This window comes from Podarcis liolepis (genome assembly GCF_965112155.1).
Source record: "Podarcis liolepis genome assembly, chromosome: 1".
Taxonomy (NCBI): Eukaryota; Metazoa; Chordata; class Lepidosauria; order Squamata; family Lacertidae; genus Podarcis; species Podarcis liolepis.
The window spans coordinates 102,261,810-102,288,326 of record NC_139554.1 but is presented as its reverse complement, the minus strand read 5'-3'; the positions used below and the strand labels follow the sequence as shown (position 1 = coordinate 102,288,326).

The following is a 26,517-nucleotide window of genomic DNA, read 5'->3' as shown; positions in this document are numbered from 1 at the left end:
CTAAAAGCCGCTAATAGTGCTAATAGCGCTAATCCTCTAATCCGTCAATGGGATGCTTCGCAAGACGAAAAAACCGCTAGACGAAGAGAATCACAGAACGGATTCTTTTCGTCTTGCGAGGCACCACTGTACCAGTAAATTCAATTTGTTACTACCGAGATGCTCAACTCTGTTGGCATTAGGCAATGGAAATCAGCCCAGTGATGCTGACGTTCTGGAATGCTTTCCCAATAGAGGCTCACCTTGCTCAATTCTAGATGCCAAATTTAAGGTATTAAAATCTATTATGTATTTTAAATGGCAACCAGCAGAGTCATTGTTGTTTTGAAGCATTATATATATTCTAAAGTTTCAAAGTTGGAAAGAAAGAAGCTTGGGAAATTGTCACCATCCAGCTCCCATAGAGGCCCCTCTGTCCCCCAACTGCCATCACAGGGACATCTGAAGGACCATTTTGCCCTCAGGCGACTGAGAAGCAGTAACAGCTTGTCCTAAAGACACAAGTTGCCTTTTCCATTACATTGTAGCTTCTCCCCCCCCCCAAAAAAAATCAATACTTATTGTTTTATAATCTTATGTAAACTGCTTTGTGAGGTTTGATTGAAAAGTGGTATATAAATAGTCTTGATAAATAAATACTTCATTTACCAGAAGACGCAATAGATATTATGGTAAAGGTAATGGTAAAAGACCCCTGGACGGTTAGGTCAAGTCAAGGGCAACTATGGGGTGCAGCGTTCATCTCGCTTCAGGCCGAGGGAGTTGGTATTTGTCCATAGACAGCTTTCCGGGTCATGTGGCCAGCATGACTAAACCACTTCTGGTGCAACGGGACACCGTGACGAGTGCCAGAGTGCACAGAAATGCCGTTTACCTTCCCGCCGGTACCTATTTATCTACTTGCACTGGCATGCTTTTGAACTGCTAGGTTGGCAGAAGCTGGGATAGAGCAACGGGAGCTCACCCCACTGCACAGATTTGAACTGCCAACTTTCCAATCAGCTAGCCCAAGAGGCTCAGTGGTTTAGACCAGAGCGCCACCAGCTCCCCTTAACAATAGGAATTATAATAGATTGCTGGATCCCCTGCTTTTTATATAGATCAATGTAGACAATATTCAAAATCTAGAAATCCCATCCAGAAATGCTTGGACTTGCCATGCAGAGGTTTCTCAGCTCACAGTAGTTTCCCCATGAACCTCCAAGTATTTCATATGTTTATGGGTTCAACTTTTAAATGAAAGGACCTATCAGCAATTCCAGCCCTTTGGATACACAAACTGCCTGGCAAAATGAATTGGGAAAAGCTCACTTGTTCATGAGTTTCAAGAGAAACAAGCTTTGCAGTCCAGCCTGCCAATGAAGTTAGATAATCCCATTTAAGATTTTAAAAAATTCAACTTACTGTTTTAACGTCATTAGTGCCAATGATTCCTCCAATCTCACCAAGGTCCTTAAGCAGTAAATTCAAGATCTCAGTAGCTCTCTTCTTCTGATGGTTACTGAGTTCTTGCAACTGTCCCAACTCTCTCTGTGTAGTTGTCAGGGCAGACTGCAAAATAATGAACAGCAGTGAAGACTTCACACTTGTTGCAGCAATTGTACATTTCTGAGGTTAAGCTGGTGTTTGCTGCATTAAAAGTTTGTGTTCTTGAACACTCAAGGATAAAAACGAAGGAATCACAGCCAATCCGTGTAGCTGTGCCATCCTCAATAATGAATTAAACACAGACACTAAAATACTTTATACTGGTACCACCAGAAATTCCTGTATGGTTCTGTAAGTAGTCTGTTCCAAATCCTATTAAGTACCAATCCAGAGATTCGATAGGGAATTGTACACTAGAATTTGAACATGTGGACTCTACACAAGAATATGTCTTTGTACATAAAATGTCTGTTTACACACAGCCTCAGCATTTCCCACAGTTCAAATATCCCAGGTTTCGCTTAAAGTATGAAAGTTTCCCTTTGAATATGAAAACCACTCAAATCAGAGTATGCCCCTGCTGGCTTCTAAGTAGTAGCTAGAGGTAAAATCACTAGAGATAAATCAGAATGGACCAAGTTGGAGGTGGGTGAGGGTACCTCATTGCTTATGTTTAGTCTAAGTTAAGGGTTGGTGGCAAAATCCTTACAGAAAACAAGAAGCAGCAACCAAGAGAGCTTTTTAGAATGACATGAACACAAATAAACTGGAAGAACTCCAATGTGTATTATAGCAATAAGATTGCTCTTTCCATCTCAGACCCTACATCTTCACTGCTGAGTGACATGCCATTGGTCTCCCTTTCACAGCTACATCATGAAGACCAGGCATTGAGCTTGCTTTCTTTTTATTAACAGTGTAAGCAAGCTACTCTTAATTTCTCTTGAGATTGTATTCTTTCAGCAAAAACCATTCAATGGTAACAGGAAAACTTCCCTCTTCCATTTGCCTATCCACCCTGTTTCAGCTAATGTTCTTCCAATTAAAATCTGCACAACGTAACTGCTCCCCGGTGTCCATATGCAGAGGAATGGTACTCTGCCTTCTCATATATCTGTCATACATAAATGAACAAAATGTAAAAATGGATGCACCAATGTTTTATTATTATTATTATTATTATTATTATTATTATTTCCCTACTCTTAATTCTGCAACTGCATACAATATGTGTTTCTGTGGCATTCTCCGATATGTTGTTCACTACCTTGAACACCATCAATAGTAGAAGTTTGCAAAAGATGTAATTAAAAAATATGGTTTTACACTTAGCACCTGAAACAGGTCACTACTTTGGAGTATAGCTAATCCTCATAATCTCATTCGTATTTATTATAATCCTTTTCCCTCATTACCTAAATGGGGAACAAAGATTTGAGACACACTGGCTTAATTGCCTATTGAGTCTTTGGCCAAGCTGGAATATGAGCACAGCAATTTATAGGACTACTGCACTGGCTCTTGATGTGGATGTGAAAAGATTGCCAGAAGCTAAAGAAGCAATGTAACAGTATACAAGGGAAAGAGACCGAGACGTTAAAAAACAACAACACATAAATCAAGACTTGAAGGTATTTTAGTGAACTTTGTGGTGGCAATAGCACTCTACCTCAGTCTACCTCAGAATATAACAGCATGAAGTGCAGACAAATGTGAACATGAACTGGGTGAAAGCTTACACATACTTACCTAACAATAGGGGCCACTGGACTCAGTAGTATGCACTGCTGAGTAAACATTAATAAAATAAAGCTGCACATCTTATGCTAGTTTTAGAAATCCACAGCTTCTCTTGAAATTAGGAAGATATCATTGTTGATTCTAGAATGCATTTCCAGATTTCCAGAATGATGTACATGTAGACACGCATGCACATGCACACGCACACATACACACACACAGAGAAGGATTGTTCTTACTGTTTTCTGTGCAAGTTCGTCAGCTAGCTGTTCATTAGCTCTCAGCTTGTCCTCCACTTCCTGTGACTTCTGGTCATAATTAACAGCCAGTTCCTCCAGAGCCTGAAGAACTTCTTTCACTTCCTCTTTCGCAGCTTCATTTTCAATCTGGAGACGAGTGAGTTCCTCTTGGATCTTCTCATAATCTCTCCTAGTGGAAGCCAAAAGCTACAAAGAGATGGAAACATTAAGATTGTGTAACTCTTGGGTTAAAAGGAGGACCATTATGACATAGGCAATGTGAGTGAAAACGGCATAAACCAGACATTGGAAATAGAATTGGAAACAGGAGATGTTTGTGGGGGTGGGAAGGAATCGCTGAAACATCTCAGTGAGAGCAGAAGAGAAGCAGGGCTTGTTAACTGCCCCAACTCTTCTGAATCTTCCATTTGGCCATTATTAATAGAATAAATTATAACATGCTTAAGAGTAACAAACTGTAATTCAGGGTTTAGAAGAATTCTAGTATACTGCATGATACTCCACAACAACAGAAGCAAGAATGTTGCTTGCTCACACATAACAGTACAAGAGTGGGCTGAAAAAATCTTTTTATTTACGAATTATATTTCTCTGCAGCCCCATAACACAGGTTCTCTGGGCAGCATACATAAAAACCAACAAGAATAGATAATTGGTCCACCAACTCAATGTGATGCCCTCCAGACATTGTTCATCAACACTCCCATCAACCCCACTAAGCCAAATCCAACTTTCCCCACTTCCCAACTGATCACATCCTTCTGATTCATCCCTACACTAAGATCAATCTTCAGCACTTTAGAAGCACCCAGTGAGAAACTTTTAGCCTGCCCACCCCTGTGGAAAGCCAACACTTCCTCCATAATTCAAAAGGTTATGGTCCAATAAAAAAGATGGGAGACATTTGTAAAAGGCCTTTTGGACATAATTTGTTCATTATGTGTTGAACCATGTATTTTTGTGAATGTGCATCTAACCTGTGAACACAATACCTCCTTATATTTTCACCTACTCGTCAACACATGATACGCTTGTTATAGAAAGCCATGGAGTCTACGAGCATTTAGACCACAGGCTATGCTAGAAGGAGGTAAAGATAAGCCTACGAATTTGTATTAATCCTATCTGAACTTATAGAAAGTGGCATTTCTGGGATAGTAGGCCATGTATTCCAGTTACAAAGCTTAAAAATGTTTCAATAAGCTATCCTTGCAAAATGGGAAGATATCAAAAGAATTAATCAGCACAATGTTAAATATCTGTCCAAAATAAGGGTTAGAACTGTGATCACGCCAAGGAAACATGACAGACTAAAAAGCAGACCACATCAACATATCCATTACATCTAGCTTCTACATATACACAAAACTTTAGCCCGCATGGTTTAGCAATTTAAAAAATGAAGGCGTTCACATTCAACATACGGTCTATTTAGTCCCAGCAAATGATTTTGTGATGCACAAAAAAGTTAATCAGTGGGACTAGAATGTGAAAGATATTAGAACAGCATGTTCCCCTTTTTGTAACACTTATGCTAGCAATGAATCTGCTAGCTTAATCAGCCAGAAATAAGTGTGCTGGCTAATTAAGGAAAGCCATCATTAAGGCAGACACCCTGAAGCCCATCTATCACTGAGCTCATCACAAAGAACGGCAGAAAGCACTAGAGAATACAGTAAACAGGGAACAAAATTAAGCAAAAGCACGCTCCATTCCTAAGCAGAGAACAGAGTGCCACCTTACAAAAATTAATGGCAAAGTTTTTTTGCTTTTGGTCAACAGCTGGTTTTCCTAGCAGACTGTTTGAGGCGCATAGTACAATGATGGAGAACTTGTGGCCCACCTGATGTGGTTGGACTACAAGTCCCATCATCCCTGACTACTGGTCATGCTGGCTGGGGCTGGTGGGAGTACATATCGAAGGACACAGGGTCTCTAACCCTGGTCTAGTGCATTAATTTCCACCCACTGAAGCACTGATGTCTCTAGGTTAGCAACCAGAAGGTTACATTTGGAATTTCTCAGTGGGGTCTGGATTTGACCAAAGGGTCTCCAGTGTTACTGCCTCCTATTTTTAAAGCTAGTAGCACTTTATTAGTATGGGCATCATTTTCTTTTTTAAAAAAACAAGAAAAATCTTCCAAGTCGCAGAGCAAGATGAACTGAGAAAAAGGTGAGCTTCTGCCTAATAGCAAACAAAACCATGAATAGCAAATGAAACATCAGTTGAATTAGGTTTAAAGTGAGGGTTAGGATGGTGGGGCAGGGAGAAGATATAGGGAAATGCCCATTTTAAAAGGTCATAATAATTATTGTCACAATAATATGCTTTGGGCTAATATTTACCTCATCTTGATCCAACATCTGCTGCTTTAGTTTCTCTGCCAATTGACTCTGTTGATTGATTTCATCATCCTGCAATAGGTGAAAAAAACTATCAGGAACTTCTTCCCCTTTTTCTACATTCGTTAAAGCTTGAAACCAACACAAAATGGATGCAATATTGGAGTGAAATAAATATTCTACAGAAAAAAGAAATATCCTTCAAAGCAGACACAAAACTGTAACTGGCTTCATCCTGCTTTCTTTTAATCACCTGCATAATGTGGTTGTAAACATTGCTTGAAATTGGAATCTGCTTCTAGTAACAGTGCCATTTTATATAAATACACTACAGATTTATAACAAAAAATTCCCTTACTTTATTAAGTGAGAATTCATGCAATAAAACTGCTGATAGTTTAAAGCACCCAAGTTGTTTCATATAGGGTATGACATATATTATTTTCCTTTGCTGTTTGCTGTTTAAAACAAATTGTTTCCCCCTTCTTAGCAGAAGCTCTTGCTTTTGCAGAGATAAAGAGAAGCATGCGCTTCCTGTAGATTCCTGAACATTTATCCAAAATCAAGAACAAACTTCAGAGTGTTCAGTGCAATACAGTGGTGCCCCGCAAGACGAATGCCTTGCAAGACGAAAAACCCGCTAGACCAAAGGGTTTTCCGTTTTTCAATGCGCTTCGCAAGACGAATTTCCCCATGGGCTTGCTTCGCAAGATGAAAACGTCTTGCGAGTCTTGCGATTTTTTTCCGCTCCCCCCCTTTTTCTAAGCCGCTAAGCCGCTAATAGCCTTTTAGCCGCTAATCCGCTAAGCCTTTAATAGCTGCTAAACCGCTAATAGTGCTAATCCGCTAAGCCGCTAATAGGGTTGCTTCGCAAGACGAAAAAACCGCTAGACGAAGAGAATCGCGGAACGGATTATTTTCGTCTTGCGATGCACCACTGTTTATAATTATACCTGCGCCACGTGCCAACAAAATCACCCCCTCTCCTTTGCTCTCTTAATGGCCCATCACTTAGGTGATTAACCCAACATAGGAAGTTAGCCTGGCTTACATTTTTAACAACTGATGGACCCAGGGATTCAAGAGGGGTCTGGCACCTCCAAATCGCATAACTGTACATATGGCTGGGACAATGCATTATTAGTTGTTCAAAAGTGACAGGAATGGAGTTCGGTTAACATTTTTCAACTGTAATGACCACAAAACTTGTGAGATTTTACACCACCAGTTTTCTGTTTTGCACACTTCAAAGCATGTGGTCGTTTTGATGAATAAAAAACACTCTTTAAACAAAATCTACAGTAGTCGTCAAGACATAATTAAGTTGAAAGGAAATAATTTCTAAACCTTATCATCCAATTGTCTGTAGAGACTAGTAATCTCTTCATCGTATTTCCTCTTCTCCTCAGTTGTGATACTGGCAACAACAGGTGCAATATTATCGATAATGGGTGTATTGTCACATGGCTCCAAATTCTTTTGGTCCTTAGCACTGATCTGTTCATCCTCAGGAACAGCCTCTCCTGCAAACACATTTCAGTACAATCAGTGTTAATACAAAAAGTCCAAAAAGCAAGGAATCAATATTTAATCTTCAATGTCCTTTGGAGACTTAAATCTACAGTCCTTATAATTGAAGGCCTCCATGCCTAATGGTCTCTCAGAACCTTAAGGATCATAACTACGTTGTCAGAAGTAGCGATCAGAACTACGGTGGAGTAGATATACAGAAACAGCAGAACAACATGAGGCAGCCATCCTGCCAGCCCCATGTTTCAGACCACATTTCATTATTCCTCCAAAGAACCTATACATCTGGTTACTATGAGCTATATAAAGGTAGTGACAAAAGCTCTTAAAAACAGTCATCTACTCTGCAATGTTAACATTGAGTATATTCAAAAAGTCTCATGGTGAAACCTTTTCTCCATACTAAAGTCTCTGCCCCACCATCATACAAACAGGGGCAGCACAAAAAAATAACTGCAGTAGCAAACATGCCCGATTATGATGAATGGCAACTTCACTTGGAAAGAAAGCATACTTGTGTTCAAAAATCCAATATTTTAAGTCAAGTGCTAAATCACAAGTGCATATTACAACTAAGAATTTTGTGTTTGCTTCAGTAATGAATATAATTAACCTTTAGAGTACTGACTCACTGAAAAGATCTAGAAACAGAACTGAAGGTGGTTTTTAAGGGGCCTATGATTATGAAACAAAATTTTCAATACTTTTTATAGGTATTTTTTAAAAAAATCCTCTACAGCTCTCTCTGCATTTCATAATTAAAACTGAAATTCTTTGCAGCCATCTGGAATAAGGAGGGAGGGAGTGAATCCGTTAGCATTAGCTCACTGAAGTCTGACATGATCACCACCCCCAAAATTACCTTATTTTCCTCCTATCCAGAGTGCACAGCAATAATTGCTCTTTATGTTACTATTAGCAACAGAATTGCTGTTCCCTATGTATTGAAGTTCTATCCTGGGGGGGGGGGGATTGTGAGTTGGAAATACTGTGGGCTGCAGCCTGTAGTGAAGGATTTAAACCTAAATGTTAAAATCCTACCTAAGAAATAGCCACTACTTCACAGTCCACACCCCAGAAAAATGTAAAACAGAATGCTTGTTTTCATTTTGAAAATGCTGAAGTGTTGGCAATCTTCTCCTGCTCTGATGCTCCAACTACCCAAGATCAAGGGCTGATTCACACAGAGAAAATGAGTGTGCGGTGAGGAAGATACTCACACATTCCCACTGCCCATGCCTGTTCAGCCTGATGTTCACATGTCGAATGGAATGTTGGAATGGGAAGAAAATACGTTCATGGCCAATCCATTTAGCACATACCAACAATTTTGAGAAGACTGAGTAGGGAGGCACAATGCCATGCCCTCACTACTACGGGAACATAAGAAGACTGCTGGATCAGGCCAATGGCCCATCTAGTCCAGATCCGGTTCTCACAATGGCAGGCCGGATGCCTGTGGGAAACCTCAAGTAACACAGTTGAAGCCTTGCATGAACCAACCCACAGATAGAAAAAGTGCAGGCTGAAAACAGAAAAAGGCCAAGGTGGTGGGAAAGCACAACCCTTCTGCCAATTCTAACCTTAAATGCAATTAGAAAGGTGATAGTACTTTGCACTCCACATTATCCAATATGCCGCTGCATAATTGTATGGGCAGCCTCAAAAAAAACCAAAAAAAGTTATTTAGCCAATCCTGATTTATTTAAGATCCTTGCTGGCTCTTTTCCTATATGCTTTTTTCCTTCTTCTTACACATTGGGCGGAAAACCCTACCACAATCCTGCGAACCACTTTCTGCTAGGCCAACTGAAATAAGTTGGTCTATTTCCAAGGTTTCTTCTGCGATATTTCACTTACAGGCAGTTCTGGTGACACACTAGAGAAGAATGCCTGTCTCTTTACAGTTGAAGGCAGCAGTTCCGGAGGCTATGTTGCTATTTTTGAAAGCACCAGAAAAGTTAAAGAGTGGCATGTCTGTATCACTGCAAGTGTCTTGGATACAAATGCTTTCAAAGGAAAGAGGAGAACTGGGTTTAATTAAGCACAAACAGCCTCAGAATTTGTTCCAGTGTGTGCTTTCTGCTACTAAAGAAAATAAGCTGCTTATCATTTTCACAAGTTTATACAGTGGCGATCAGTAGAATGCCTTGTGGTGGGGGGGGGGGATGGCTGCTTCCAATGTTAGTTTTTTAAATGGTAGAAGTGTAAAGCAAAGCTGTGTCCCTGTGGTGGAATAATAATAATAATAATGATGATGATGATGATGATGATGATGATGATGTCAGGGGCTGTAGCTCCCATTAGTCCCAGCCACCATGGCCAGGGCTGTTGGGAATAGTAGCAAAACAAAATTGAGAGAGCCATACATTCCCCATCTCTGGTATATATTTGCAAATGTCATTATCTTTTGCCCTTTAAGCTTTCCCTGCCTATCCAAGATGTGTGCAGATGGTGGTGGCTACTCAGCAGTGAGGGGGAAAGCTCCCTGTTCATGCTTGAAAATAATTTACTGCTACATTGTCCTGGCAAAATTAACCTTAGCTCCTGGTATATGTAATTTCACTTTTGTTATATTTATTTTTTAAACTGTAACAATATAAGAGGAACCCACCCCATTATGTGGCTCTTGCCTGTCATATGGCAGCACTGTGGCTGGGAAAACCCAGCCAGATGGGTGAGTATAATAAAACAAAAAGAATTATTTTCCCCTTCACAACTGAGTAACACACAACCAATATTCACATATCTGGGTTATAGGGGGGGGGAAAGAACTCTTTTGCAATTGAAGCCCTTCTTCTTCAACAACACATTGTATGCTACTATGGAGGCTAGCAACATCAGACAAAATAAAAATAATAATGTATCTATAATATTTACAACATACAAACAATGCTTTTAGGGGGAAAGTTGTGATTTCAGATTTATTGTTGCTCAGACTGGTATTGCTCTTTTAAGTAGAGAAGCATTTGCTTCTTCTGAATTATCAATCTGTAGGTCCAATAGTTTTCTGTCCGACAGAGAAAAACATATAAGCAGAATGACGGCATGGTGGTGAATAAAATAAAACTCATCAAGGGCAGTATCCAAGGGAAAAAAGTGCAAGGACTTTAAGCTACACAATAGAGTTTCCCTGCCCTCAGATTTGGGGTTGTTGTGTGAGGAGATGAAGGGTACAATGCAAAGCTTAAAGTTCTTGAGCTAGTGGGACCATTCAGTTGGATACCACCCCAAGTATTTAAATTCCTACAATTGGAGTTCATTCAATAAAACCTGAACCATATGTTATCATACCTGCATGGAATTTTGGCATTATTTAACCATTCTGTAGACTCTCATTTCATTTCCCGGTTAGATTGCTATCCTAACTCCACTTACCAGGGAGTAAGTCCCACTCATTTCAATAGAATAATGAGCAGACAAGTGTGTTAAGGTTACTCAAATTCAACTGTTTTCAATAGGACTTACTTCTCAATTAATAGTTTCAGAATTTTAAGTAAAGAGTGCAACAGCACAATGTTCCATTTACAATTTTCCTTCCTCTCAATTGCAAGTCTATTGATGAGCAATCTCTGTGAATAATCCCATCCCTACAACACGTACACGTTATCATTTTAAAGTTGGGTGTGACAGCTAGTAGCCTAAGGAAACAGGGCATAATTTGTAAATATTTCCTGCTTAGATCCCATACCCTCCAACATTCTGCCTGAAAATACAGACATTCTGTTAATATTCTAGTCAGTTAAACCAGGGCTTCCTTTTTCAGACAACAAGAGAACTCTGATGTAAAGCAAGCCAGGATTCTCCACACTATACAAGAGGAGGAGAGGGAAGACCACAGGGTAGGACTGTGTGGGCCTAATGTTGGTTCCCAGCTTTATAAACCATGGTTTATGAAGCCAGCAATGTGACGTCCTGAACCAGGCCTATGTTTAGGGATGAACTGAAGTTGAATAGGTCTGTGCAGACAAACAGAAGAACATGATTCATCATTGTAACAGAGCCTTAACAGACAGTAAAGTGTATCATAATTTATTTTACTGCAACTATTTGGCTTCTTTAGTTTAATACCTTAACAGCTGCCTAATAATTGACAACAGAGTTATTTCTCACCATTTCTCCACCTGTTCAGTTCCATCTCCAGATGCTGGATAACATTCTTCAATGTCTTGTTTTTTTCCTTCTCCTTCTCATATTTTTTCTTCCATTCTTCAGCAGTCAGCTCAAGATTCACAGAGACTGTATTCTTGATGGTCTTTGCTCTGTACAGAAATACAACAACTTACCAAACAAGCACTGACATTAATCTTATTAACTTCTCTGTGGTCTGAAAGTTGTAATACTATACACACTTAGCTGGAAGTATATTCCACTGAACTCAATGGAATGTACTTCTGGGTAGATATGTACAGGCTTGCATTGCAAAAGAATAAATACAAACAGCAGCAAATGTAGAATCTTTCTCCTGGAAAACGAAATATGAATATTTCTTTTGCATCCTTTACAGCAGGGTGAGCCACGTAAGTCTTTATTTCTGGATAACTGGTTTGTACTTCCTTCTTGAAGTTTTCCTCAGAGTCTCTCTTTTCCCACCGGTCTCAGCTGGCATTTCTGTTTTTAATAAGAGAAATGACAGACTCTGTTCTGCTGATACCAAATTGCACTGTTTTTCTTTTTTCTCTCCCACCGCCTTTAAACAACCCCAGCATAGCAAGACTTAAATGTACTCATTTGGTTCCAGTTTTATGGCTGACACACACATCCCTGAATTCATTATTTATGTAGCATCTATCATAGCTCTCATTAGCCAAGGCTATACCACACTATGTTGGCTCAGTCTGCTGCAAAATGGATATGACTTCCAAACGAAAATCCCATCCTTTTTAAAAAAGCTAATGCAAAAAGAAAGATCCAGTCAACAAACAAGAAAAGACAAGTGTGATGGAGACTACGCGGCCTGAATTCTGTGCATCTGAGCAATAATCTGTCACATCTGAGCTCTTTACAACCATCTTTCCCCTCTGCCCTATACCAAAACCTTTGGATACAAATACTACTAAGCTTCCAGTAGCACTACTGGGGTTTAAAGATCAGAAGTGAAGCCTTCTGAAAGGCTTTTTTAATATGTCCAGTTACATTCACTTATCTGATCTGCACATTTACTGTGAGGAAAGCTATGCACATTATCCACATCAACGCAGTCACTGGAAGATCAATAGAGCCACATCAGGCTATGAGCCAGCAAAGCACCGATGCAGAAAATTAAGCACAAAGCAAGTTCTTTTGCTGCATATGCAATTTTATTCTTGAGTGCCTTATCATGGAACTACTGCAATATTATTGTTGTCTGCTGACAGAAGATGCCAAGTCTAACCCCAGCAATGTTTTCTTATCCAGCCATAATTGGCTGGCCTCACTTCTGCCCATAACTCAGCTTCCATTCTTCTGATGAAGGCATTTGCTAGATTAAAGAGCCTTTGTCAGAGAGGGACACAGCTGGATCCAACCCATAATCTCTCCCAAGAGACAGGTGCACCTGCTCACCTCTGCCCAAACATTAGAGTAGACTTGGTTTCTGCTTCATTGAAGATGGATGGGGAGCAACAGATGACAATGGTGGTTCTACAGTTTCCACCTAAGGAGTCCTGAAGAATCCTGGTCATCTTGCTGTCTCGATATGGGACATGTGTTTTCTAATTAAGAAGGATGATACAGAAGCAGAACACACACAATTGCTTAAAAGGGATGATAATAAGTAAAAAGTAAGTCAACCTAGAATATGTAAAACTGTTTTCATATTGCTAAGGCAGGTTCATATAATTTCTAACAGATTGCCATCTGATCCGTCACTAGTTAAATATGGAACTAAAAGACCCTGCAGTAAAAAAAAAAAAAAAAAAAAAACAAAGTGGGGGTGGGTGGGAAGGGAATATATACCTTTTCTCCTCTGAATTTAAGGTGGAGATCTAGTATTAATTTGCCCCAAGAGGTAGAAAACTGGGGGAAGTAACCAAGTAACTGGGGGAAGTAACTGGGGGAAGTAAAAAGTACAAATTACTTACAGTTCCTTCTGCTAGTGCTGAGATCACATTGCCCAAAGCAGACAAAGACTTGTTAATATTTTTGGCTTCATCAAGAACAGAGCCCTCTGCACCCGTTTTGCTGACCTGCCAGAGAGCAGATATTGCTCAGTGAGCTCAAATTCTGATCATTGCAAAATAAGAAAAAGGTGCAACACTTGAAAGTAGCTTTACCCCATCTTGCCTGAGCCAGAGAAGTTATCAGTTTGCAAAGCTACAAAATGTTCATAACACTTGTAACAGTTATTTTCTTTGCTAATCATATATAAACACAACACACAAGTTGGTTTTTTTAATTAAAAAAAACACCTTTATTTCACTTATATTCAAATTTCCCTTGTAGACCTTAAAGCAGCTTTCATATGAAATCTCAGTGACCATTCTGGCCCTTTATAGAGGCAGATTTGCTTAGCTGCAACAGAATGGTGTCCTCTACTTCCAGATCATTCTCTGGTCCCTCTTGTATAAAAGATAATCATGCAGTGACTTCAAAAGGACTAGTTAGGATTTGAAATAAAGCTACCACCATCATGCACCACTAACAAATCAATAATGTTATGTAGAGTAATAAGGTACTTCTGTTACCTTTTCACTCCCAGCCAAGTCTACCAAATAAAGCTTCCCACTGAGTTTTTTTTCAGTTTCAACATTCTCTTGTTTGATATTAATTAGGAAGATGCTATGACTTCTAGAACTGTGTTCATTCATGTCTACGAAAAAGAAAATTCGGTGAGGTGTTATACAAAATACTATGCATCTCTTCAAAAACCTGTTTTGTCGTGAGGGTTGTTATTAATAACTAATGAGCTAAAACAAACCAATAAGAAGCCCTCCAAGTTAAAACAATTTGTGACCACAAGAGAAAGTAAACAAAAGTCTGCTCCCACCAGCCACACCGTGCTACATATGGGAGCGTTGTAATCTCCCATTACACTGAGCACATTTTTTAAAAAAACCCACAAAGTTTAATGGTGGCTAAATTTCACTCATTGTATTAGAGGCTTTATGACTATGCTAGGCAACATAATGGTTGCTCTTTGCATTAAATCTGAGCAACATTGTTTGCCTTATAGTTCACAAAAACAACTGCCACATATTTGCAAACACTTGAGTTTGGCTAAATTTTACACAAGTTATAAATGTGAATACTCATGGTTGCTAAATAACACATAAAGTTACAGGATTTTTAAATTTTTTTAAAAAAACTATCATTTATCAACAACAAGGTAGGAATTCATTAGGTATATTGTAAATTTAAAGACCTAAAATATTATCTCTCGTGAAAATATCAATCATAATTTTCAAAATGCCTTTCAAGTTACAAAAATAGTAATATATTTTACCATTATGCATTAGGAACTCCAGCATAAGAAAGCTGAGTAAAATCAAAGAGACTAATCACATACTAATTGTACCTTTTTTGCATTATAGCAGGCAGTGAGGCAACAACATTGACCGGAACATTAGCATGGTGTTGGTTGCAGTTAGTTAAAACCTAATTACAGGGTTAGCAGTAAATAAATGCTTACTTGTAACAGCTACATGGCGGTTTGTTTTCCCCTCATCAATTACATCCATAACTTCTTCAGGACTAGAGACAAATCTTTCTGTGCAGCCCTAGAAATTCAAATTCAGCACTTGTCAGATAAAGAGAATTTGTACCAATAGTCAATATACTTGGCCCAAATCAAGGCCAAAATTCTGTCCTCAAATTTATGTTGGACACCACCATAGAAAACATACCGGATAACAACAGAAGAGCAGTTTCTACAGTGCAATTTAATACGCAGTTCCAGAAGGCTAACAGACCAAGTTCTGAATAATAAAGATTGAAAAATACCTTTACTTCCCTGACACCTAGAACATGAACCTAAAAACACCATTCCCTTCTATGAATATAGAGAATAAAATACTTCCTTCTAGTGTCTTCCATATTTATTAAATATTAATATTAAATGCAAATGTTTCATTTCAATAGGATGACTAACAAAACGAAACCATTTAAAAAGGAGGAAAATGAAGCAAAAATTGCAAAAGTCCATTAATATTTCAGAAAAGCATTGCTTGAATTTTTATGGTTAGAATTCTCGGTTGATGAGAAATTATTCCCTTCCATTCTCTAGTGTAAGAGAGGCTTACTGAAGTACTGTTAAAGATAACATTCAGAGCAGCACAAGGAAAAAAAATGTTTCTAAGTAATTGAATCTGAATATCCACTGTAACACAAAAAAACAGCAAATTATTTCGTGACAATTGCTTGGGGGATGTGTGTGTGTTTGTATGTGTATGAGAAAAGTTGTCGAAATTTACCTACACAAGGTCTTTTCTCAGGAAATAAAAAAATTCCACTGGGAACATAAATGATTGCAGTCTTTTTTATTTTACCATATTTTGAAGGGTTCATTTAGGTGGCTGGTATTTGAATGAGTCACATTCTGAATAGACCAATAGACTTATTAAGTAAGTCATGACTTAGCTGAATACCACCTAGAATTTCTTATCCATTTATTTTCTTTTTGGTAATATGTATGTTTTGTTGGCTCCAGTAGTTAAATAATGGTATGACTGCTTTTATGGCCTCGATTCTATACATGGGGTTGTGCCCCAAGTTGCTGCTCCACTCACATCACAGACTTTCACTTCCATGACAGAACTCATCTCCGCCTAAGCTCACCCCATGCAGCCTCAGAATCTGCTCCAAAGGGTTGGGGAATTCTCTGGAGCAGATCTGGCAAGGGAGGGGTGCAGGAAGAGGAGAGAAAGCTGCTTGCACTGTATTGGAATCATCTATGTATTCCACAGTTTTTGTCAAGCTATCTTGATGGTATCTGAAGAAAGGCAGCATGCAAATTTTAAAAATAAAGCACATTCATGTGATCACACAAACCATTTTCAATCATTAGACCAGAACAATTTCTGAAGGTTTTTCTGTATCTAAAGGAATGTTTTTTACCTTGACATACGGAACTCTGTTCTTGTCTTCATGAACTGCAAGGTTTGTCTTTGAAACTAAAAGGGGGAAAAGTCATCAAGAATCACTGATGAAGAAAGTGCACAAATTTGATGAGCCACAAGAATAATCTGAATAAAACAAGCAGATCCTTCCATAGAGGAAAGCAGCAATTTAATCTACACAAAAGTTAGCCACATGGTGTACTTAAGAGTATACAATGCCATTGCTTAGTTCTACATTAAACGACAAGACAGGAGATTCAACTAAACTCCCCAAAAAAGCAATGCTGACACACATACTTTACTCTGACTTGCTCATGAAAAGCATACATCACAAAAAAGTTGGAAGCTTTGATGTATGTCTGCAGTGCAATTTCTCCCAAATGGTTTAACCAAGATAAAAACTACTTGGTCAATGCACAAAATCATCTTAAAAACTAGAAGTGACCAGATTCAGGACCAAAGTGATAATGGTGCCACTTCAGCCCAGTTCACAGGTCACATTTTCATTCCAGCAAACTACGTTCCCATCATCATATGCTTTGTAGAATACTTCTCGTTTGTTCTATGGCCTTTTAAATGTGTTTGTGGAAGGGGGGTTGCTGGTTTGTTTTTGTTTTATTATGCATTTTGTGTTTTCATTCTGTATTTTTATGTTGGGGACCACCCACCCTGTAATCTTTGGATGAAGGGTGGTATACAAATTTTAATTAATAAATAAATTCTTAAACCAAAGCTCACCATGACTCTGAAACCAGGCAACAGTATATAGTCATGGTTTGCAATCCTGGTTTGTAGAAAATGGTCAACTTGTATGTTCCCACTTCAGGTGTTTCCATTGTTGTTTGTTGTTGTTGTTTTGTATTGTATTGCATTGTATTGTACTGTAGGTTTTCAGTTTTGTTTGTTACATATACATACTGTATTTCTTATTTTGTAAATTGCTTGGAGAATGTGAAATAAATAAAAGTGTCATGGCAAAGAAAGCTCATGACAGAATGAGCTTGCTGTTTGCTCCCAGTCCAACAAACTATAATTTTTTGGACCACATGCACTAGGCCTTACTGTACAAAGTATTTCAAACCAAAATATTAAGGATGCTTAAAACTGTTTCATCTCTTTTATTTTTCAAAGCTCTCTGGCTTGTTAAATATACACAGGTATAACATGATTCTCAATTCATAAGATATCTTTTTTAAAAACGAAAACAAAACATTAAGAGCATTCCCAGCAAAAAACTTTTTTTAAAAAAGTATGAAAAATAGTGGGAAATTATTGCTTCAACCACTATTAAGACCAGGAAAAGGGAACCCAACAACCCTTGAAAGCCCAGGAAGTCTGGTGGGAAGGGGACATGGGTGCAAACTCTGCTCTCCGGTCTGAAATTGTAAGACAGTTTCCCACCTGTTATATGTCATCTGCCCCCGTTCTCTTCCTGTAAGTAGTGCTTTGTTTACAGAAGTCTAAATATTGGGCAATTGACTACAGTCTCTGGGCATTTCAAAAACTGGATATGGACAACCCAACCAGCCTTTGCTTCTGGATGTACTTCTGGAAGTACTTCTATAGTACAGTTTATCTTTTAATCAGGGATGCCTTAATGAACTACATAAAGATGGCTAGCCTGCGGCCCTCCAGATGTTGTTTAACTAACTACAAGTCCTATCATTTCTGACCACTGCACCATGTTGGCTTAAGATGGTCCAACATTGCATCTGAAGAACTACAACTCCTATCAGTTCCAGCCAGAATGTCCGATGGCCAGGGCTAATATGGTGTAGTGGTTAAGAGCAGTGGACTTGTAATCTGGTGAACCGGGTTTGATTCCCTGCTCCTCCACATGCAGCTGCTGGGAGACCTTGGGCTAGTCACACTTCTCTGAAGTCTCTCAGCCTCACTCACCTCACAGAGTGTGTGTTGCGGGGGAGGAAGGGAAACAAGATTGTTAGCTGCTTTGAGACTCCTTAGGGTAGTGATAAAGCGGGATATCAAATCCAAACTCTTCTTCTCTTCTCTAATAGAACTTGTAGCCAGCAACCTTTGGCGCACCAAAAGTTTAGTTCCGCACCCTCCACTTTAAATGGGTGATATAGTCTATTAACCCAAATTTTATGGGAAAACAGTCTTATCAGGCCTTAATGTCTGCACTGTATGAATATTACTCCAGGAAATGCACACATCCAAATGTCCAGGTTTCAGTCCTTGACCTGAAAACCATTTTATTTTTAAAGATAAAATATACTCATTACGGTAATTACAGCTACAGTAAAAAAAGAGAGAGAGAGAGATGCTGCTTTACTTACCATCCAGCAAATCCCTTATTTTGTCCAAGTAAATCTCAAAGTAGGAAACCTAAAGAAATGAAACACACTAATTTAACAAGTTTTCAAAAACCTCTATCAATTTGGGTTCTTGCAAAAAGGTCAAATTGAAGGAATGGGTTTCTTCCTTCAAACCCATTCCTTCAAAATCTGTTGCAAACAACCATTTTATGCTGTCTAGGCATACTACTTTTGTTGTGTATTCTCTGCCAGGGTTGGATTTACTTATTACATTTTTATTTGTATTGTGTAAAAGCTGAAACAAGAATCAAAGAATATTTGCACAATCCACAGGCTAGCTAAACGGGGGGGGGGGGGGGGTAAATGGATTACTTGAAGAACTACTGAAACCACTTCTAATTATTTGGGGTGGAACAAGGAATTAAGAAAGTAAAATCCAAGGATACTGAGAGGATATATCAAAGAATAACAGACTTAGGAGATAAATAAATCCCAGTAATTTCAATGGAAATGAAAGGTATTTAGGATCACTAACGGTAGGGTGAAAGCACAGGTTAATTAAAACAGACTCCATGAGTGGCACATTATTAGAACATTATTATACCTTAAAAGTGGACTGATGGGGTTAAAAAAAATATCTTCGTAGGGCTGAAAATTCACTTGATTCAGTTCTAAAAGAATTTCCTTCAGGCAATGCACGAAAAGGTGGCTTCCATACTAGCATAGTTATGGTATATAGTCCAGAAGAGCTATTGAACTTACTTGTAAAAATTCATCACGCAGCACTCTAATTTCAGTGTCACAAAACTTGTAAACTAATATAGGCATTCCACTGCATGCCACAACACATTATCTCTAACTGGATCTTCTTATATGTCTCCTCATACATATTTCTTTCCCTTCTCATCTTTTTCTAATATGACAGAAACAATGGATAGCTGTTTTCTTGTAAGCAAGTGGCACTGATTGAGATGAATACACGATGTCTTAAGTTTAGACTCTTATGTTTTTGTTTCTGCCCATGAATGAGAAGCGTCCAAGACTGTACTGCAGTCTAGTTACGTTTTGTCTTACTTTCTCAGCTTGCTAAGGAACAAATATGTACAACTTCCCATTTGTTTCCCAAGCAACCATAACATGAATCAGTCACTTATGCTTATTAAACTAAATACAAACATGCTCCATCTTAATATTTGACTGGGTATTAAGCTACATCTGAGAGCTTTTGTTTGCTTGTTTCCATCATTAAATATTAAATATTTGATGCTAGACTCTCAGAACATGAGTTACTCAGGCAGAACACTTTTGCTATTGATGTAATGATGGCTTTAATTGACTAGTTCTCACTGCTCACTGAAGCCAGACTACAAAGTAGCCTTATTGCATTAAAAGAAAAAAACCATGCTTACCAATACTGACAAGCACCATAGTGACTAGCTTCTAAGCTAACCCAGTTGTAATTGAGGAGAGGGGCTGAGGACTGGGTACATTTGAAGTGTTGACAAAAAATTTAATCACCCCTGGGGCAGCATGACCATTTTGCTTGCACTTCATTCATTTCTTCTTCTTTTTTTCTGCCACCAGGAGTATACCAGGAGTACAAAGGTGATAAATTACTGAAATCAAAGGTTCTCTCTCTCTCTCTCTCTCTCTCTCTCTCACACACACACACACACACCACTATCGATATGAAAGCTGAGCATTTCTATATGAAAATGCTCCACTATCCTTTTGAATTTTACAACTGTATTCTAGATTTACATTGATTCAGGTGTTTGTTGATATAAAACATAGCTTATTTCCCCTTCTTGGCAGCCCTGATAGCTTGACTTAGAGGGAACTTACTCTGCAGAATCTGAAATCAACAGGGATTTTTATTCGAGTAATTAAAGAAGGAAGGGCGCTTTTTGAAGAAAGTACCACCTGACCTAAATCATCCTCACATAACTCTGAATAACACTCTGTTTACATTCATACCAGAGCTACAAATCAAACTTTTTCCTTCAAAAAAAGATCACTATTCTTACAAAAATAATAGTAAGTAAAATAAGATACTTTGCTTATTTTGTTTCTCTTGAGAGGGTACTCAGGACATACTTCCACAAGGAAACAGTGGGAGAAAAGACACCCAAATATGGGGCATACTGAATGGTAGAGCTAAGCCTATAATCATCATTCTATTTACCTCCAATGTTCAACATGCGCTGAATTAAAAAAAAAAAATCCCCTCTCTCTCTGTTGTGTATGTGGAGTGCATTTTGCCCATGTCTCAGTTAAAAATAAGCATGTCTCTGCAAGACTCAACATTTTAATAGAAACATTCTAATGCTTGAGCAAGCTTTGACAGTAGCAATATTTTATCAGAAAGCCATGTAGCTGTTTGATGGAATTCCCCTCTCCATGTCCAGAATGCCTGCCATTTCCAAACAGCACCTCTCTTGCTTAATCAGCTTGCACAATTTGTTCAATGCCATTCAAATACATTTGCTGTCACAGCAGTACAAAACAGTAGTTGAGTAGGCTAATTTTAAGTATTCATCTTCTCCTTCTTTTTGTGCACTCACGAAGGGAAGAAAAACTATTTCCTTAGATGTCCAACATTAGACAATGACTGAAGAGATCTTATATTCTAATTTTGCAGGGGTTTTTTAAATTCCAAAAGAGATCTAAACTCTAGTCAATCACCTCAATCCAAGAAGGACTATCCACATAAACAAGCTAAGCTCTGTGCTATTAGAGAAGAATATGACCAATGTGGTGATTTAAAACGACAACACAACACTATATGCAGCACCTGGGGAGTGACGGTGCCAACTATTGAGTGGTAGGTGCATGCAAGATCTTTGCAAGCAGCAGTGATGTGCATCACCTGCGTCTGCAAGAATCTATAGCTTGGAACAGATGGAGTCTGGTATGCTAGCAAGCTGGGTGTTGTTAGCATTAATCAGGGTTTGCAAACCAACTTCCAGCCCTGGTTGAAAAGCAAACTTTGTTTAGCATTAACTATAGTAAACATGAACATAATGTTGCAGTTAATGAGGAAAGGGCGAGGGCAGGGAGCACACACCAAATCTCCTAACCATCTCCTTAAAAGAAGGTTGACACTGCCAGCTTTGTCAAATGGAATGGGAGAGGAAAAATATGCCCCTGGGTATGTGAGTTTAACCAACACCCAAATTGTGTGCACCAAGATTGATGTATCAGGCAAATCACCCATTGGGGGTGTGATAATTAAATCAAGGTATCCAGTCCCCACCACCACCCCACCCCCCAAAAAGCAAAGCTTGACAGCACCTACAGTGGGTGCAAATATATAGATCTTTTCAAATGCAGCACCATACACAGTCACTACGGCATGCAAGGATCTGTGAATCATTTCTAATCTGTCAGTCAGTAACAAGGACACTTAATTTTCCAGCAAAGCAACAAAAATAGTGGGAGCTTCTTAAGAAATGCTAGTCTACAAGTAGCATTTTTAATCCCTTTAAATGCTTACAACTATATAATATTTCAGTTGGGTGCCACATCTGATTAACTCAAAACTTTGCCAATCGAAGAAAAAGCTATCAGCCTGGTACACAACTAATCCCGCCATAAGTGCAATATTTGGCTGAATAGCTCACTCCAGGATTATCCAGGAGCCACTTAAAGCTTTTAAATACAGCCGGAGTTAAGATGTGCTAAGCTCTTAAATCTTGATCATATCATTAAGAGTGACATGTAACAACTTTCTTTCCACAGCAAAATGCAGACTGAATCCAGCACAAAATAGGATTGTGTCTGGTCACTGTGCCTCAAAGGGATGTGTTTTATAGGATTTTACAACCTTTCTTTTTTTTCAAACTATGCAACCCTATATGTACTTTTAGCTCACTACTTGGTTCACATTTCTCCAAATCACATTTGATTCAGTTATTTGCTCCCACTCTCAATTCACACAAAAAAGAAATGCAGGCACATAAGAGCTCATAAAGAACTGTATGTAGAAATAGAAGTTATTTCAAATAAACAAGAAAGGATACTTTTATCTGAGATACTGAAATCTTGACAAGTAACATTTGTGAAAGTGAAATATTGCAGATCCAAATTTATTCTGAGGTTTTCATTTAAGGGAAAAGTGCAACCTTTGAGGTTTGGCACCTTGCTCAACTTCTTTTTATCCGACCATTGCATAACATGTCATTTTGCATTTACCTTTATGTGAAATTCTAGGTTTTCATCCATGGAATAGATGTGATCGAAGATGTCATGTGCAATTCTTGGAATTATTCCCATTAGCTGTGGGTCATGTAGCTTCCCCTGAAGACACAAAAGGTAAGATGTAAATTGCACAAGACTGTTCACCATGTGCATACATGTGGCAAATCTTCACAAAATGCATGTTCACGTAATAAACATAAGCTGACTGCTTTCCAGTAATGTTCTAGATACGTACACAATTGCAAGTATTAATAATTCATATAGTGCTCCTTTTCAATTTGTCAGGTTCACAAACTTTACTATGTTTTTCTCTCTGCAACAGTCCTGCAAGATGGGATACCAATGTATGTACCTGCTATGTGGCAAATGCTGTAAATAAGTAATAGTATATTTTTTTAATTGCCTATTTTGCACACTATGGTTATGACCCCAGCATATGTCTTATTCCCCGTAGTTGATGGTAGAGGGTGGGACATGGACTCAGATCTGACTCCAGCTCTCAGCTTACTTCTGCCCCCACAATGTACTGTTTGTCAATAGTGCAGCAGGGTAGTTAAGAGACTGAGATATAAATTGGGCAGCTCACCTTTGCCATGAACTCACTAGTTGGCCTTAGCCAAGCCACAATCTTTCTGTCTCAGGCACACACCCCTGGAATATACAGATAATACATTGGGCCCTGTAAGGTAGGCCAGAGCAGGATAGTCCATGTAAAATGCTTTCAACACTCAAAGGCAATATACAAATGCTTGTATTTGTTATGTATTATTACTACAACCATGATTTATCATACTGTTAATTATTATTAGCTTCCCCCCGTTATCCTTCTATCCCTAGAACTTGCCGAAACCACAACCATTTTTAGAGAAGTTGCTGAATGTACCGTACTTTTCGCCCTATAAGACACACTTTTTCCCCTCCAAAAATGAAGGGGAAATGTGTGTGCGTCTTATGGGGTGAATGCAGACTCCTTGGCTTCAGCGATAGCAACGCGAAGCCTCCGAAGCCTGCGCTCCGGAGGCTTCACGTTGCTTCCGCTGAAGCCAGGAGAGTCTGCTCTTTGAGGCTGGCGGTGGGGGAAAGCAGCGCTTCCCCCATCGCCAGCCCCAGAGGATGGGGGGCAGCAGGAAGGCACGCGACGCCTTGCCACTACTCTCCAACCCAGCTTCGAGGCTGGCGGTGGGGAAAGCAGCGCTTCCCCCATCACCAGCCCCAGAGGATGGGGGGCAGCGGGAAGGCGCGCGACGCCTTCCCGCTGCTCTCCAACCCTCCTTTGGGCTTTTGCGGGAGATGGGGGAATTCCCCCACCTCCCGCAAAAGCAGGCAAAAGCCGTGCGCTCTTTAAAGGGGCTCCGTGGCTTCTGCTGGCTTTTCTACGAGGGGGGGATTCCCCCACCTCCTAGAAAAGCCCGCAGGAGCCGCGCACCCTTTAAAGAGCACACCGCTCTTGGGGGCTTTTCCCCGAGGAGGGAGAAGGGACTGACTGGCCGTTTCAGTCCCTTCTCCCTCCTGGTCGAAAAGCCTGCAGGAGTCACGTGGGGCTACTGTGGGAGGTGGGGGAATTCCGCCACCTCCCGCAAAAGCAGGGAGAAGGTCTTGGAGTAGCGCACAGGCTGCGTGCAGCCTGTCTGCTGCTCCCAGAGCTGCGGGGGGTGTCATATTTTTTCCTTGATTCCCCCCCCCCCGAAAACTAGGTGCATCCTATGGGCCGGTGCGTCCTATAGGGCGAAAAATAGGTACATCTCTTTACCCAGTTCCCTGCTGACCCCTTTTCTCGTCCTCTCCTCTTCTTCTACTGTGCAGGCCTGCAGAAAAGACTATTTCTACTTATATCCTTGCAAAGTGCTTAGCCAGCAGGGCTATAAGCACTTGTCATCATGTGACTATGCAGCATAGCCCCAACTCTACACCTCAACATCCTCTGTAATGCTGTACTAAATTAGGTACGTAAGAAGCTGCCTTTTGCCAAATCAGGCTGTATGTCCATCTAGCTCAGAATTATCTCCTCGACTGGCAATGGCTCTCTAGAGTCTCATGAAGTGAGACTTCCACATCACCTCCTACCTGATCATTTTTACTTTTCTATTTTTTTGAATGGGAGATGCCTGAGACTTGACTCTTGGGTGGTCACTTACTTCCACGTTCAAAGCATACACTTTATCACTAAGGTATGCTCATTTCTCAATTTATTTGTCCTTCTTGGGATTCTCTATAGAAAGAAATGGCTCTTTTTGGCCATTTAACATCAAAACAAATCTCTTTTGGGGAACGCAGAACAAATGTCTCCAGAACACAGTTTCTAATACTTGGAAGGCAGTTTCCAGCTTACGCACCAGCAACTGAGCCACCGCATAGATGGAAATTATTGCAAGATGGAAGAGGGGGAGATGGGCCTGTAATAAGTCTGCAGATTGTTCTGCTGGGCCTAATGCCAACAAATGCTGCTTTGCCAGCACTGCTGGTAGCTTGCAGAGTCAGCTTCCTTTGCTTTATTCGGGAGCTCTGAAGATGAAAGAGAAGAACATTTTTCCTGACTGCATGTCATTTTTCACTTTTCCTCTGGAAACAAAAATTAGTCAGTGCCACAATAATGAACCAGCATCCCCCTTCACTTTCCTTTTTTTGTTAGATGCAACATAATGCAAGTGGGCTTGCTGTCCATCTGTTTAATTATGAATATGAAACAGTCAACTTGCCCTTTCAATCAACACCTTGTGACTGAGGTCACCCTGCCTGAAATGTAAAGCTATCACTCTGAAAAATTACCCAAGGATGTTGATGTGAAGGGTTGCAATGGTTCTGAAGAACAGCAAAGGGTTTCATAACAAAGGTCTTGCGGTGCATGTGCTCTTAAAGAAGGCAAGGTTTTATGAACCTCAGGACACTCCTGAAAGGATCATAGAACCATAGAATTATAGAGCTGGAAGGGACCCCACGGTTTATGTGGTCCAACCCCCTGCAATGCAGGAATCTTAGCTAAAGCATCCATGACAGATGACCATCCAACCTCTGCTTAAAAAGCTCCACAGAAGAGGAGTCCACAACCTCCCGAGGGAGACCAATTCACAGTTTCACAGCACATATGAACTGAAAAGCCAGAATACATGAAGGAAAGGGAAGAGCGTGACTGAATTCTTAGGGCTTGTGCCATTATTTTCTGACCATACAGCACCATACTGGTGAGGATCAAAAGTACTGGGAAAGTAGAATTAAGAGGAAAATGAGGGAGGATACCGCTTCTTTACCCACTGGAAGCCCAGCATTCAATCTAGAATGGCCTGCTGCTACGTCTGGATTTTTGCAAAGCTGGGGAACCTTTGGCCCATCCCTCATAATTATTCCATGATGGATGGGACTGTTGGAAGTTGCAGTCTAAAGGCTCCCCAGGCCTATATTACAGTGAAGGGCCCTTTAATCTTTTTTTTTTAAATGAAGGGTGGTCTATAAATAATTTTAATCAATGTAAATAATATAATATGTTTACAGCCCATCTATTTTTTGCCTCGCTGTGCCACTTCACAAACAAGGAAACTGGCAAATCCAGTCAGTTTTCATCACAATTCTCAGCTGCATCTCCCTTTGGGCATAATGTGCTGTACTACACTACAACAGAGCTGGTGGAATGGCAGCCAGTTTAAACATTTAAGCCAGTCAGAAGGAAATTAAAAATGAAAAGCCAGCAGACTATATATAGCTGCCTGA

The 26,517-nt window shown here is 39.7% G+C and overlaps 1 protein-coding gene across 2 annotated transcripts in view; it reads right to left on the bottom strand.

The window, feature by feature from the left end:
• KIF5C (kinesin family member 5C) overlaps positions 1 to 26,517 on the bottom strand; it is a 73,866-nt gene that overhangs the window by 20,721 nt on the left and 26,628 nt on the right. For both annotated transcript variants that reach the window (XM_083493764.1, XM_083493763.1), the window contains exons 4-15: positions 22,810 to 22,914; positions 18,637 to 18,685; positions 16,335 to 16,390; positions 14,911 to 14,998; positions 13,967 to 14,091; positions 13,364 to 13,468; positions 12,846 to 12,994; positions 11,415 to 11,563; positions 7,119 to 7,294; positions 5,775 to 5,843; positions 3,408 to 3,614; positions 1,405 to 1,551 (exon numbers count right to left, since the gene is read on the bottom strand). In XM_083493764.1, coding sequence (XP_083349890.1) covers positions 1,405 to 1,551; positions 3,408 to 3,614; positions 5,775 to 5,843; positions 7,119 to 7,294; positions 11,415 to 11,563; positions 12,846 to 12,994; positions 13,364 to 13,468; positions 13,967 to 14,091; positions 14,911 to 14,998; positions 16,335 to 16,390; positions 18,637 to 18,685; positions 22,810 to 22,914 — 1,425 coding nt within the window. The remainder of the gene's footprint in view (positions 1 to 1,404; positions 1,552 to 3,407; positions 3,615 to 5,774; positions 5,844 to 7,118; positions 7,295 to 11,414; positions 11,564 to 12,845; positions 12,995 to 13,363; positions 13,469 to 13,966; positions 14,092 to 14,910; positions 14,999 to 16,334; positions 16,391 to 18,636; positions 18,686 to 22,809; positions 22,915 to 26,517) is intronic.